This window comes from Aphis gossypii, chromosome 1 (genome assembly GCF_020184175.1).
Source record: "Aphis gossypii isolate Hap1 chromosome 1, ASM2018417v2, whole genome shotgun sequence".
NCBI lineage: Eukaryota > Metazoa > Arthropoda > Insecta > Hemiptera > Aphididae > Aphis > Aphis gossypii.
In genome coordinates, this window is record NC_065530.1 from 49,908,051 (window position 1) to 49,924,693 (window position 16,643).

At 25.5% G+C, this 16,643-nt stretch overlaps 2 protein-coding genes across 5 annotated transcripts; one reads left to right on the forward strand and one right to left on the reverse strand.

The window, feature by feature from the left end:
* The first annotated feature begins 319 nt into the window (after positions 1-319).
* On the forward strand, positions 320-11,367 carry LOC114123626 (SCY1-like protein 2). 2 transcript variants are annotated; one of them, XM_027986669.2, is made up of 12 exons: positions 320-520; positions 623-827; positions 890-1,184; positions 1,251-1,466; positions 1,521-1,634; positions 1,693-1,835; positions 1,909-2,068; positions 2,137-2,373; positions 7,434-7,566; positions 7,624-7,834; positions 7,926-8,096; positions 9,800-11,367. In XM_027986669.2, exons 1-12 carry the CDS (start codon positions 394-396, stop codon positions 10,191-10,193), a joined length of 2,406 nt encoding a protein of 801 aa, XP_027842470.2. In that variant the 5' UTR covers positions 320-393; the 3' UTR covers positions 10,194-11,367. The 2 variants fall into 2 exon arrangements, with proteins under 2 accessions (XP_027842470.2, XP_050054435.1); XM_050198478.1 differs by lacking the exon at positions 320-520 and having other exon boundaries at positions 688-827; positions 876-1,184.
* Positions 11,368-12,451: 1,084 nt separating this feature from the next.
* LOC114123635 (uncharacterized) lies at positions 12,452-16,199 on the reverse strand. 3 transcript variants are annotated; one of them, XM_027986683.2, is made up of 3 exons: positions 15,849-16,199; positions 15,559-15,711; positions 12,452-14,538 (listed from the first exon to the last, which is right to left on the reverse strand). In XM_027986683.2, exon 3 carries the CDS (start codon positions 14,527-14,529, stop codon positions 12,661-12,663), a length of 1,869 nt encoding a protein of 622 aa, XP_027842484.2. In that variant the 5' UTR covers positions 14,530-14,538; positions 15,559-15,711; positions 15,849-16,199; the 3' UTR covers positions 12,452-12,660. The 3 variants fall into 3 exon arrangements, with proteins under 3 accessions (XP_027842484.2, XP_050054437.1, XP_050054436.1); XM_050198480.1 differs by lacking the exon at positions 15,559-15,711; XM_050198479.1 differs by having other exon boundaries at positions 15,559-16,199.
* Positions 16,200-16,643: the final 444 nt, after the last annotated feature.

Genomic DNA, 16,643 nt, shown 5'->3' on the forward strand with positions numbered 1-16,643 from the left:
TTAATTATATATGAACTGACTATATAATATAATATTACATTTATATAATACATATAGACATTATAGACAATTTTATATTTTCGGACTAAATTGTCCGACAGTAAAAATGTACTCGGACTTTTTGTCCGGCAATCAAAAAATGAACCCGGACTTTTAGTCCAACTTTTTTCATTCCGGACTTTTCGTCCGGGATTCCAATTTTATACTGGATGCAAATATTTTTTCCTAGACACAAAAATTCATTTTTACATCTATTATCACAAAACATTTTATTTTTTTTTATCAATATCCTTATCATTTTTAATATAATGATTTTTAAAGATGCATAAACCAACCTATTAGAACTGAAGTTTAAATTATTTTTTTTTAAATTCGGGTTTTCACATCATAATCATGGATGTACTCAATAAATTTCGATCTACTGTTACAAGTACTATGTCACAACTATCTACAGTATTACCTGGCAATCCAGTTACAAGGGAGTATGAAGCCACTAAACATATTGCAAGTGCTGGTGTTGGTATGTATATTTATTTCTTTCATTGAATGTAGCTGTGCACTTTTTATAAATTTCTATTATTATAATGGTTTTAAGTGTTTATTTTTTTTATTATTAAATAAGGATTGCTTTGGAAAATATACAGTGGTTATAAGAAATCAACACAGCAATCTGCATCTATTTTTGTATTAGAAAAGAGACAATTAGATAAATGGTCAAAAACAGAGCGAGAACACATAATAGAAGTTGTCAAAAAAGGTGTAGCCCAACTAGCCAGGCTCAAACATCCTCAAATATTAACTGTTCAACATACTTTAGAAGAATCTAGGTTTATACAATTAGAATGTATTGAATGTTAAATAATTTATTTATATAGTTAAAAATTTTCAGAGAAAGTTTAGCATTTGCTACAGAACCTGTATTTTGTAGTCTAGCTAATGTCCTTGGTAAGCTGGAAAATACACCACAACCATTGTCTAAAAGTCTGCAAGATTACAATTTATTTGATATTGATATCAAATATGGCTTAATGCAACTTGGTCAAGGTCTAGCATTTTTACATAATGATGCTAAGCTACTCCATCACAATCTGTGCCCAGAAAATGTTGTAATTAATGAACAAGGAGCATGGAAAATATTTGGATTTGATTTTTGTTCTCAAAGTATCAATCCAGTAGATCCAAATGTAAGGACTAAAAAAAATTATTTAGTTGATAATAGTTCTATCTATTTATGTTTTTTTTCTGAACAGCCTACATGGCCTAGCTGGGAGTATAAGGTAGATGTGCATCCCTGGGCACAACCAACTTTAGATTATTTAGCGCCTGAATCAGGTTGTGATCACATTCAAATTAAAGCCAATGACATGTATTCTTTAGGAGTATTAATTTTTGCTATCTATAATAAAGGAAATGCACCATTACAGTCAAATCATGAGTGGTCTACTTATAAACGCAACTTACAAGAAGTATGAAACTAGTTGTTGTTTTTTAAATTTTGTGCTAAACTTTAAATTTAACAGATGAAATATAATACACCAAAAATATCAATTGTTGATGCTGCTCTCCGAGATCCAGTGAAATTATTATTAAGTTTTAGACCTGAAGACAGACCTGATGAACATGAATTTTTAAAAGTAAGATATTTATTTATTACTTTGAAATTAGCCATTTAATTTATTTTTATTTTTATAGATAGAATATTTTAATGATGTTGGTGTTAAAACTTTAAATTATTTGGATTCACTTTTTCAATGGGATAATTTACAAAAATCCCAATTTTACAAAGGTTTACCTCAAATAATGGAAAAATTACCTCACAGAATTTGTTTAAAAAGGTGACTAAATTATTTATTTATTATTTATTAAGAATGAAACAATATAATATTTATTATTATGTCATTTTTTTAGGATTCTTCCATGTCTTGTAAAGGATTGTGTTAATCCTGTTATGATACCCTTTGTTTTACCAAATATTTTTTATGTCTGTGAAAACTGTACTAAAGATGAGTTTGTTCACCATATTTTACCATGCTTAAAACCTATAATGAAAGTACATGAACCAGTTCAAGTATGTATCTTTTCAACATGACTCATGAATATTGATTTATTTAGTATTATCAATTTATAATTTTAAAGGTTCCTTTCATATTCCTTCAAAAAATGGAATTATTATTAAAATTAGCACCACTAGAGGATCTCAAATCTGATATTTTACCAATGTTATATAAAACATTGGAATTGGATTCAAAACCAGTTCAAGAAACTTGTCTATCAGTGATTCCATCATTAGCTACTCTCGTAGAAGGCCCTTCCATGAAAAATGCCTTATTACCTAGGATTAAAAGATTATGTTTGTCAACTTCTGATCTTTCAGTAAGTTAAATATATATTAATATGAAATGATTTATTTCATTGTTTTATACTTGTGTAAAAACACATTAGTGTATTATAATGCTAAATTAACAACTTGGCTGCCAAGGTTTTTTTTGAAAATTTCAATTGCCTGCCATGAGACTCCATATAAAATCTCACCAAAACTTCACTTGCCTGCCATGAGATTCCATATGAAATCTCGGGCAATCTTTTTTTTATGAATTGTGTTCTCATTGAGTATCTCATTTATTAGGATTTTTAATGTGTAATTTAATTGTACAGTGTGTCCACTACACGCCTGTTTTGATAGCACATGAAAAATATTTTTTTTTAAGGAGTTATGGCATACTGAACATTTTTGATAATCAACCACGTTGGTTGATGTTATTACTTGATAATACAAATACAATATTATGATACTACAAACATGAATCGTAATCGTAATTAGTAATTCGTTATATCCGAAATCGCATAGACAAACGAATTTATTTTGTCATGGTAATGTCACTGAAATACATAAAAGCGTATTATACATTTATACACATATTTTATTGTTTACTAGTTATTTAAATTAATACATTTATCATGAATGTAAGTGACGATATAATTAATCAACTTTTAATCGATTCCGACTTCGAATTATCTGATTCTGATTCTGATGAAAATAATCTAACTGATGATACCTACAATGATCCTGATTTTACTGTATGTAATAAAGACAATGATAGTCACACTACTCATGTATCAGAATCAAGCGAATCAGATTTGGATGCTGCATTGCCAGGTAAAAATATCAATAATAATTTACCAATATCGATAGGTCGTAAGCCAGGACGTCCGAGAAAAACACCTTTGTCTACATCTACGACAACTCCAGTGAGAACATGGCGTCCAGATGATAATGTTATTAACAATTATTCATTCAATCCAAATTCTGAAATAATTGGTATTAATCCTGATTTATTTGATGTATTACTAGATGGTACACCTTTCGATTTTTTTAAATTAATCGTTAGTGATGAAATAATTATAAAAATTGTCGAAGAAACTAACAATTATGCACAACAAAAAATTAATTCAACCCCAATATCAAAATTTAGCCGCTTGTCGAAATGGACTCCAACAACAGTTGAAGAAATACAAAATTGGCTAGGCCTTGTTCTATGGATGGGTTTGGTGCAAATGCCAGAAGTAGAAATGTATTGGAGCAACTCAACTTTGTTTTCAACATCATTTGGTAAAATAATAAGCCGTAATCGGTTCCAACTACTTACATCTATGATTCATTATCAAAACAATGAAACAGCTGATAAGAATAACCGTTTATATAAATTGGGTACTTTGATTGATGATGTGATGATAAATTCAAACAACTGCATGATTCCTTCAGAGATCATGTGTATTGATGAATCCGTCATACCGTTTACAGGAAGATTATTATTTAAACAGTACATTAAAAACAAAAGGCACAAGTATGGTATTAAACTGTTTAAACTTTGCATACCTCCAAATTATACTATTTCTATTAAAGTTTATTCTGGCAAAGAAGCTACGGTTGATGGCAGTGTTGCAACAAACCTTGTGATGGAACTGACTGATCCATTTCTAAATTTTGGTAGAACAATGGTTGTTGATAATTGGTATACAAGCATAGAACTTGCTGAGATACTTGGACAACATAACACATATCTTATTGGAACACTAAGAGCTAACAGAAAATCCAATCCAAAAGAAATAATTCAAAAAAAATTAAAAAAGGGCGAATCGTATAGTTTACGTAGTAATACTAATGTTATGATTATGAAATGGAGAGACAAGAGGGAGCTTCTTATGTGTAGTACTAAAACCACTAATACAATGATTGACATTGAAAAACGTCGTAAGGTAAAAACAAAACCAATTACTGTACTAGAATATAATCAGGGAAAAAGTTCAATTGATCTTTCAGATCAAAAAGCTTCATATTCAAATCCACTACGTAGATCGCTAAAATGGTATCGTAAAGTTTTTATAGACATACTATTAAACATTGGTGTTGTTAATTCTTCACATCTATACAATTTTGTTACAAAGAATAAAACTTCTATTACATATTTTCGCACGTCTCTAGTAGAAAGTCTCATTAAGAAAAGCAATATTATATACAGACCATTAGAAAAAAATCATCAACTAGTAGTTGTAAAAAAAGGTAGGTGCTATAAATGTTATATGAAGACATCTGCAGAAAAGGGTAGAAAATATGCACAGGCACATTCCTTAAAAGTTAGAACTATGTGCTTATTGTGCAACAGATATGTTTGTCAAATTTGTTTCAATGACACACATCGCAGTGTTCTAGTATAGATTGATTTGTTATTATTTATTATAAAAATTATTTTGAAACTAAGTCCTAAATTTTCCTAAAAAAAAAAAAAGTTCCTAAAGAGTAGGTAAACTGATGTAAAATATTTGTTATAATTATAAGTAAATAATTTTAATTTTCAAATTGTATACTACCATGTTGAATTTATAAAAAGTTTGTTATTTTATGTCAATTATTATGAAACTAAGTTCCTAAAGAATAGATAAACTTAAGTGAAAAATTTGTTATATCTTTATAAGTAAATAATTTTTATTTTCAAATTGTATACTACCATGTTGAAATTATAAAAAGTTTGTTATTTTATGTCAATTATTATGAAACTAAGTTCCTAAAGAGTAGGTAAAGTGAAGTCAAATGTTTGTTATATCTTTATAAGTAAATAATTTTTATTTTCAAATTGTATACTACCATGTTGAAATTATAAAAAGTTTGTTATTTTATGTCAATTATTATGAAACTAAGTTCCTAAAGAGTAGGTAAAGTGAAGTCAAATGTTTGTTATATCTTTATAAGTAAATAATTTTTATTTTCAAATTGTATACTACCATGTTGAAATTATAAAAAGTGTGTTGTTTTATTATGTTAATTATTATGAAACTAAGTTCCTAAAGAGTAGGGAAAGTGAAGTCAAATGTTTGTTATAACTTATAACTTTATAAGTAAATTTAAATTTTTAAATTGTATACTACCAATTTGAAACATGAATTTATACATATCTACAAAATATTGTTATTTTATGCTTCATTGTAAGTCATTAAAATTATTTTCAAACAAATTATATCATTTTAAAATGTATTGTGTACTACCATGGTTAAATTTATAAATGTATACACCTATTAATAGTTATATTTGATATAGGTACAGAATAATTTTGAGATTTTATCTGGAATCTCAGTTTGAGGGATATTTTGATAACTACCAAAAAATTAATTTGCAGTGCTATGAGACCTTATTTGGGATCTCACGTTTTAAAAATCCAAAAACCAATAAAAAAACTTTTAATTATGTGTCAATAATGTGTATGTAAAATTTGAAGTCAAAAAATTAAAAAAAGTACCATATCATTAAATGGAAGTTTTTTAAAAAATCTAGTGGCAGGGAGTTAAAGTTCAGTGAGATCTCAAAAAGAATCTCATGGCAGCCAAGTTGTTAATCATAATTTTGATAGTAACACAACAAGAGAGCTTTATTGACAAGGCTACACTATTAAATAGAAGAAAAAAATATGTGTTTTTCAATGCATACCTATGCCCTAAAACAGCTAATTAATTGTAATACTGCTAAAATAATCAGTTACTTTAGCTAGTTCATAATATTTTAATGAATATGCCGCATGAGACAGCAATTACCTGTTATTTCATTGTAATTTATTTTACAAATTTTTGATTAATATTAGTTTGGTTTTGTTATAAGTTGTTTAAGAATAAATTAAATATTAAATATAACACATAGAGGTGGATTGGCCAGATAGGACACTGGGACAAATCCCAGTGATCCATTACAATAATAGATTATATGGCCTAATGATATTTTAAAATAAAAAATAAAGTAAATAAAAAAATACAGTTTACAAAATAATATGAAATTATTTCATTCAAATAATTTATACCATATGCTGCTGTTGTACAAAACATATATTTTATACAGATTTATACGCCAAACAGTTTGTATAAAGATTTATTTACAAATTATAATATTATTATTGTTAATGTTTGTAATAACTAATAATAATTATACCGCCGCTATCAATTACAGAGCGTTGGTGCTTGCAGTCTCGTAAGAGTTAATTTTAGGTATATAGGTATATGTGATAAATAGGTTTTATTAGCACTCATTACCTATTGTTAAATTATGTCTTTACTATTTATGCCGGAGCCATATGCTAATAATAATATATAGATATATATCAATAAAGAATATACTTTATGTGTAATTTATATATTTATATAATTTTTGCCTTTTGGGCAGTGGGTGCAGTGGTTACACAAGTTGGCCACGACGCGCGCAGTCACCAGTTCGAACCCGGCTCAGTGCAAAAAATACACTGCAGAATTTTCTGTAGTCTCTCTCCCCCCCCCCAGCTGTTGTTCTGGTTGCCTACTCTGTCACCCACCGGACCCACTCCATTGGGAGTGAAGTCCACACATGTGAATATTCTCTTCCTAATAGAAGGGGGTACAAGGGCTACATACTGCACTCTACCCCTCCCAAGCGAAAAGACTTCGATCAAGACCCAGATGGTCATGTTGATAATAAAAATTGAAAAAAAAAATATATATATAATTATATTTACATTAAATGTTGAAAATATTTTTTAAATAATAAAGTTTTATGGTCATTATTTAATTTTTAACCAAATATGACTAAATTATTTATCCTCTATTAATTTTTGGCCTGGAAAATATAAATTCCGGGCCTGAAATATTGACTCAATCTACTCGACTGCTCCTGATACTATCCATCCATATTTTATTTAAATGTACCTACCTACCAAATTTATATGAAAATAATTATTGAAACTATCAATTATCTTAAAAACTTTAAATGTGTAAATATGAAAAAAAAATGCTTTGAATTTAACTCAATGAAAGTATAAAAAATAATATGTATCCTACTTATTTTTTAAAATAATCTAAAAAAGAATATAAGAACACTTTAAAAGATTTAAATTATTATTAATGTATATTTAACTGTTTAGGTTCGTGTAAAATGTCTTGTTTGCATTGGTAAATTAATTGAATATTTGGATAGATGGCTAGTACTTGATGATATTATTCCATTTTTACCTCAAATACCTTCCAAAGATCCAGCTGTGATTATGGGCATCTTGGGTAATTATTAATATTATTTTGAATTATTAAAAAATGATTTAATTTTGGTGTTTTCAGGTGTATATAGGATTATACTTTCCCATAAAAAAATGTACATTACAAAAGAAACTATGGCTCTCAGTATTTTACCTTTTTTAATACCCATGTGTATTGAGAATACACTAACACTAAATCAATTCAATGTTTTAATATCAATTGTGAAAGAAATGATTTCTAGTGTTGAAACTGAACATCGAGCTAAATTACAACAACTAAATGAACAGCATAGGTACATATATTTGTTTACTAATTTATTATTTTTTAAGTACTTATTTGTATTTTATTGTGTTATGTGAATAAATATTCATTACTTTTTGTAGATCAATTTCAAATAGTTTAACTTTAGAAAATGGAACAACTACAAAGTCAAATGGTTTAACAAATGAATTTCAATTTGAAAGTTTTGTTGAAAAACCTTCAATGCAATTATCTGGTTCCAATGAAATAACTCAAATAACAAATAGTCTGTCTTTCAACTATGAAAAATCAAAGTATATTTTTAATTTTATTTATTATTTTACCATTTTTCCTTAATCTATTAATAACTCTGATTCTGAGCAGAACAATGAAATGAATGTATTGATTTTATCATTATTATTATTATTTTTTTTTTTGTGGATGTGAACACAATAAATTGTTGATAAAAGGCTTTGATTTTCTAAAATGGGGATGATTTTGAATAATATTAGATCTAGTTTATACTATAGAACGGTCTTTTTTTTAAATTCCCATTACTTATAATCAGAAAAGAACTACAAAAAAACTATGAAAAACAGGAATTTTTACATAAATATAATTTTCAACAATTTTTTTTTTTTTTTTTTTATGTAACTCAGAAATTTAAAATTTTCACGAAATATTTATATTATTATTTTTTATTTATAATAAAATTATCAAAATTTGAACTATTTACAAGTATAGGCATGAGCATTTTTCAATTTTTTTTAGTTTTTTTTTCTGCAATTGTCGATTAAAATTATTTGCTAGGCCAAAATTCTTGAAAATGTAATATAAGATTCCATAAAATGTATTCTTATATATGTATATAAATATTAAAAATACATAGGCATAATTTTTTTTATAGCTTGTAAATATTTACAAGCTATTTTATGGTTAAAACCTAATTTTAAAAATTTTATAAAATATTTTTATATTAATTAGTTTATACTGAAACCATGAAATTATAAAATGTGTAAAGACAATTGGTTTTTATAGATATTTTAAGTTTCAATTTAGATTAAATTCTTTATTTAAATGATAAATAAAAATATGTTCATTATTTTAGTATAATTTAAAAATATTTTTTGTGGGAACTTAAATTGTTGTATTTTATATTATTATATGAATTATACTAGAAAGCAATAACATTTTTAATTTATTTTAAAATATTACAGTTTTTTAGATACTATTTTTACTGTTTTACAGTATTTACTGAAATATGTTATTAAATTTTGCATTCCATAAGTTGACATAATATGGTATAACTATATATTATTATAATAAATAAATACCAATAATATAATAAATTCAATATTTTCAGGAAAAATTATATCAAACTACTGTAATAGGTACTACAAGTAAAATAAATGACTTTAATATTTATATCAAGATATATCATAAAATATATAATATATAATCATAAATAGGCTGACAGATTGTCTACACTCAGAATTGTTTCTCTTATACAAGGATTTATAATTTTAGTAAAATTTAACACACTCATAACGGTGATCCATTCGACATCTAGTATAACAGAACACTACCCACATCATTGATGTTAATATGGAGGGAATATGGGGGACAGTTTCCCCCATGACCTTTTTTTACATATATTTTATGTATTATATTGTTTTAATAACCATTATGGTAAATAAACAATAGATAGATTTGATTCTCCTCAAAATTAGGGATGTATCATTATTCATTACCACTTATTTTATAATATATAAGTATTCTATTATATTTAATTTAAGTTGTGATCATTACAATTTTGAACCAAGTTAATTTTTTTTTAAATTTAACAAGATTGTTAATAAAATAAAATAAAATTAAAATTTGTTTTTATGAAATTAGAAAAAGGAATCAAACAATTTTTTATTAATAAAACAGTGTTTATTAAAAATAAGTATGTTTAATGGTTTAATGTACAAAAAATTACCATAATTTATATTTTGTGCTATTTTATTAATTTTAGGACAAAGCAATCTCAAGATTTACCATTCCGTACGTTTCAACAAGATTTTACCCTTACTCCAAGTGTAGAAAAAAGCAACAAGAATAATCCAGTACCCAAGGATCTCACATCGTCTTTGATTGATTCAAATATTAATCAAATAAGTTGGTCAAATCAGATAAAACCTACCTCAAGTTCATTATCTCAGTCAAAATCAATGGGATTTGAAAACAAATCAATGAATCTTCAAAGCAGACTTTCAGGATTTGAAAATAATTCAGTTAATCCACAAATGAAACCAATGTCCCTTCATAATTCTGCAAATAACTGGAATGATTTATGGATTAAACAAGAAGAAACTCGGTCACAAGTTAAACAATTGTCTTTATCTGATATAAATGATTTATTGAACTGAAAAATTACTTAATCCACTTTAAAGTAATTACTACATAATTTACTTATTAACTTCATTCAAGTATTTTATATTTTAAACTTTAGTCATTATATTTATTTTTGGGAATGAATTCATTAATTCCTTAATTTTTAATTTTATTGTTGTTTATTTTTAAACCAGATTACATTTCCATCAAATTTTAATATCCTATTTATCAATTCAAAATAATATAATTTATTAGAATTAATAACTAATATTTATTTAGTTGCGTGCATTTAAAACCAAAATTTAGAATATGAATACTTAAAATGTATAATAGTATTATTTTAAATTAAAACAAAATATTAGAAAGAATAGATTAATTCAAATTATTAGTATTATTGAGTCATTAAAAGAATTGTGTTATTATACAATATTGTGAAATAGATAACATATATATTGGATAGGTAATTTATTATTTATTTTTCTTTCGCTTATATTGTTATATGTATAATATATTAAATAATTTTTACAAAATAAACATGTATTAATCATGACTGACATTTATACACATTTGTCATTTGATTGTAATACTATGCCAAAGTTACTTCAGTTTGCGGATTCTTCATCCTGGGAAACATCTTCTCTTTATAATAGATATCATATTCACTTATGTTTTGATATATATGTAAAATTAAAGAAATTTTAATTTTATAATAAGTACCTATGAAAATTTTAACTCTGAAATGTTAAAAATGTTTTTAAGTTTTATTCAACATCATTAAGATTTTGACATAAAAATACTATATATGTATAATGTATATATTATAATATTATAATTATGTTATATTAAATATGTATATATCTCATCTAACATCTAAGACCAACATTTAAAAAAAATACATTTTCATATTTTTATCCTTCAAATAGGATGGATATTAATCAATAATCACAAATATAAAACATTTGTTCTATATTTGTAGTACTAACTAAATTATTTTCTTAAATCTTAATTTTTTTTATAATTTTTATATACATAATATAAATTAATATAATTTGTATTTAGACTAGTAATCAGATTCTATTACATGTGTTGAACAGTAGGCGTAATTGATAACATTATATACAATAATGACAAAATGTACATAGTGAAGAGACCTCTCACTTTCCAGTGGAAGTAACTTTGACATGAAATACATACTATATTTATATTGAATTACATGTTTTTTTTTTTTACTATAATTATATATTTAGATAAACAAATCACAACATAATTGTCTATATAATATTATACAACAGTAAATTAACTATTTATGAAAATGAATAACATTTTTAATCTGTTTGCCTGTCATGAAATTGTGTTGTAGAAGACCATATTATAACAATAAAATAGTGAACTATTGAAAATTTTGCAAAACATTTTAAATAATATGTAATTAAATATAAAATAGATTAATTATATATATAAAAAAATTATAATTAACTAATATATCGCCCAATTCAATTTAAAAATTCTGTAATTTGTTAAAACATTATTACCATAGTTATGTCCTTAGCCAATTGTTGCATAGACATTTAGTATTATTAATAATCTTATTATTTTAGAATGTTATATGATTTATTTTTCCGGATTTCATATGTTTTTCTTTGGACTATAAGGTATTGAATTCCAGTGATATTATTGAAATTAAGATATTGATAACACATGTATCATAATCTATATATATATATATATATATAAATGAATATATGTCTGTCTGTCTACCCTTAATGCATTTCAAAACCGTTCAACCGATTGTGAATAAATTTGTTAGAAATAGATTAGACTTGCAGGAAGAAAATAGGAATTTAGATAGAAACTATAGACCGGAATTTTTGTTTAGTTGTTGTTCAGCTATTATAAAATAAAACATATTATTCATAAAGAGTTTGCATTATTAATTTCTTTAAGGGCAACAAAGTGCATGGGGATAGATTATAAGTAAAAATCTAATTTTTAATAATTTGTTTTTATTTCATTTATGCAAATCTAAGATTGTTAATAACTGGCACCTGAAGTAACGAGTAATCTCTTAGACTAAATATTAGGTTATAAATTTTAATGAGGGAAAGGAAGAATGGGGTTACTCTTAAATGAATGTTTTTATGAATTACAAAAATATACTGAGTATATATCTTTTAATATTATGATTTATGATAAGTTTCAATTATTTTTCTCTATTATCCCTAACAAAATAATTTATGAATATGATTCAAATGATTTGATTGTTTATAATAGGTAAATACAAAACAATATTAAAATTATTATTATTGACTCTATTTACACAAATACTGTACAGATATTAATAATATAGTATATTACTAAAACTAATAACTAATAGGATAATTTTTTACAACACATTTAGAATAGAAAAAGTAATTAAAAAGTTGAAAATGGTTACAAATATATTATTATTTACAATATTTTTACAAGGTAAAAAAGAAAAATAATAATAATAATACTTATTTTTTATTCGGTTGTAGATGTAACAACATATTTAGTATCTATTCCCATAAGTATATTAGTATTATCACTTGGTGAAAGACAAAAGATTATATTTACTTTTGTTTTATTACTTATAAGTGATTTTATGGAATTTATCACTAGTTTTCTGGTACTATGGTTTGATAAATATTCTTCGAGTTTTATATTTTTTTTTGAAATTTTTTTGATTACATGTTCAGCATGTTTATTATAACAGCACACTTGTATAGCTTGGGATTCATTTTTTCCATACAGAAAATTCATTATAAAAAAAAATGTAAGATGTACAATATTAGAACATTTAGGACACTTGTATTCCATATTTGAAGATTGATTTGACCATTTTAGAAAACATTTTTGAACAAATGCTATACATTTTGTACAATACCCACTTACAATTTCATTACTAACAAATATGTTTGGTTCGGTATGAATTAGTCTACAAGGACCAATACACTGTGAAGGTTGGTTTAAAATATTAGATTTAAAATTATTTGATTGAGTTTCTTGACTGGATATTAATAATTCTGGTTCAGTGTTAAAGAAACTAGGAGAACATGAACCATCCGTAGAAGAGCTTGGTGAAATTTCTCTTTGTGAAAATATTTTCCTTTCATATAATGAAATATCTTTATTTGATAATTGAATTAATGAGTTGTCATTACATTTTTTTTGGCCAAATGAACTAGCTTCATTGTAAACATAATTGTCTTTCTCAATAGACATTATAGAAGTTGAAAATTCTTGATTTAGTGGTGACACATTGACAACATCCTCATTAGATGAATCGAGTAATGTTGTTTCATTATGTTCACTCTGTTGAAAACTTATTGGTAATGTTTCCGATGAAGAAATAATTGTACTTAATTTCTGAGTATTATCTTTTAAAACCAATTGGACATCACTAGATAATGGTTTGATTTTAGGACGGGTTGCAGGTTTTAATTCATTTGGTATTGGAAAATGTTTTGTAGGAGGTCTAAGAGAATTTATAATACCAATTTCTATTGGATCAGCTTTTATATTTTGACTATTTCCATTCATAAGTAGTAAAAATATATCTGAATCATCTATATTTTTCACTTTTACATTGTTTAAAGATATTCGTTGATTAAGTGACAATGAAATAAAATCGTTACTTGGAGATTTAACTAAAATATTAATTTTGTTTGAATAAAAATCATATTTTATTCCAGAAGATGTTTTATTATTTACATTGTTTTTATATTCACTAACAAAATTAGAATATTTGAGAGTTTTTATACATGATTTATCACAACATTGTAATCTTAAATACATTAACTTTTCATCATCATATCTTTCTATTTTTTTTACATTTCCAAATAACGAATAAACACCAGAACCAGTTAATAAAGAAAGATTTTTTTCAAGTAGTGAGTTTGATTTTTCTAATACAGTTTTATATTTAAATAAGATAACTGAAGAATTATCTTGAGGTCGAACTAAAACAGTTAAAATGCTAGAATTACAAGTACTAAACTGTTTAAGTACAACTCCATTAATTACAATTATTCTATCATTTTCACTTATATCATCTATTAATGAACTGAAATATTCCCCCTTTTTATTTTTGATGTTAATACAACTTACAATATACATTTTACTGTTTTTTCTCAATAACGATTTTGAAGAGTTAGTTTTTTGGATTTGTAATGGAGTTAAGTTCGCTTTGAGCAAAATTAAATCCATGCCCGGCATAATTTTCTTGTTAGATTGTAATATATTTTTCTTATTTAATTCAAACACATTGTTAAAATCATCCATATTATTCACTAATATTTCATTAATATCTTCTTCATTTTGTATGGAATATTGTTTCATTTTTATCCACATTCTGTTATTCTGAAATAAAACAGATTTAATTGTCAAAATGATAATTATATGATATATTTGTATAAGGTATTTATTATAATTTTACTACTACATAGTCGACAATCGACATAATTCATATCAATTTGTGGATTTTTGCTATTTTGTTTAGAACTGTTTACAATACAAAAAGGAACTATGACAATGAACTGCTATGGATAGCAATGGTATAACTAAATAAGTCTTTAAATAGTTAACTTGGTTTTAGGACAGATGATTATTGCCTGAAAAACTGATATTAATTAAAGTTACTTCTTATGTATAACAGAGAATATGTACAAGACTTTAAGTATAAATAGTGAATATTTTCATTAATAATAATATAAAATTATTAAATAACAGTTTATGCACTAGTTAAATAAGTTCAGTAGCATAGCATAATTTTATTTTCACTATAACTTATCTTTTAATTCCATACTTTGAGTTATAACAATCAATTTATTATCAATTTTACAGTAAGAAAATGAGCTCAAGTCACCATATTTTAGTTAAGATAGTCTTCAAACAGCGATATACTGTAATGTATATGGGAACAAAGTATATTCATAATATTTATTAAGAAATGTGTATATAATATAAAAATATATAAATTTTATATTTTATCAGTACCAGTAGGTAAATGGTTGTCAATAAGTGTATTATTATTTGTTTTACATTTTAGGAAAATATGGCAAAAATTAGAAACATTATTTACTAATATATCCTTATCCACAAATGACAATGGTAATTATTTGAGAAAAATGTAAAATTAGACATACCAAATAAATGATTTTTTTATGATTAAGTTTTCTTGACTTATTTATTTAATATAATTCTTGAACAAAAAATAAACTGCATATTTTAACATAATAAAACAACAGTTAATGATTTTTTTTTTACCAAAAAGATGTTAACAACGTTTAGACCTACTTTAAATATTATACTTAAATCTATTTGTCTCAAAATAATTTCATAATATTACAACACTTAAAGATACTACAAACAGTTACTTACGGTGTAATGATAATTGTGTTATAAATACTGTAGTCTGTCACATGAATGTCGTAAGGATTAAACCATTAAAAGGACTAACGTCCTAAACTGAGCTTTAGAGTTTCACTACTGAACCACAGAATAAAAATAATTAATTTTGTGACTGAACTAGTGCTGAAAATTAGTCAACACAGATTAGAATATTAAATTTGTGTTGGTGTAACAACCACTCATAAGCATAGGTAGACAATATTATGTTTACGTTTATATTAATTATATTTAACAGGACTTAGATTATTGAAGATACCTACTGGGGTAATGAAAATTCTTAATTTTGTTACAGAGATGGCCAGCAGTTGTACAGCATTACAGCAGTTATAATGAGCAAGGTATCGGAATAGGCTGCATTTTCGATTAACAGTCTGTAGGCACTAGTCAAACTACTTGAAGTCCTTACTCCTTACTCATTAACTAGTTAACTACACTTCACTATTTATAATTTTTATTATAATCACGAAATTTTAATAAGTTAGCCATGTATTATCTATGGAGTTAGCTGTTCATTTTATCTTATCATTATAATCACAGAATAGATTAAAATAACGGTCTCCACCTTAGATCATATTTTAACGACGATTTTCTGCATCGTGATAATAACTTACTCACACCAGGGGTACGACACTCCCTATCTTTCCATGTTAAATAAATAGGCGACCTTGAATGCCTCCAAGTGCCGCCGGGGATACGACACTCTCTATCATTGTGTGTTAAATAAATGGGTGACCTTGAGTGCAGCTGGCACGGTTATAGTATATAACCGTGGTATAGCCTATTGGTTGTAATATAAAGTATTACTATACATGTAGTTTATTGTAAACAAAAACCGGTACCAACTTCAAAGCGGAGCCTCCAATAATTCGAATATAACTTCAAGGCCGAGCCTCCACTTTGTTATCACACGGCAGAGTGTCGTTTCTTGTTTGTTCTTTGCTCACACGGCCATTATAGAATAAATATATGGTCCACGATTTCATCGTGATATGGACATATGGTCTATCCCATAGGTATATTATTTCTCATTTTATGTTACATATGGCCACATTGTT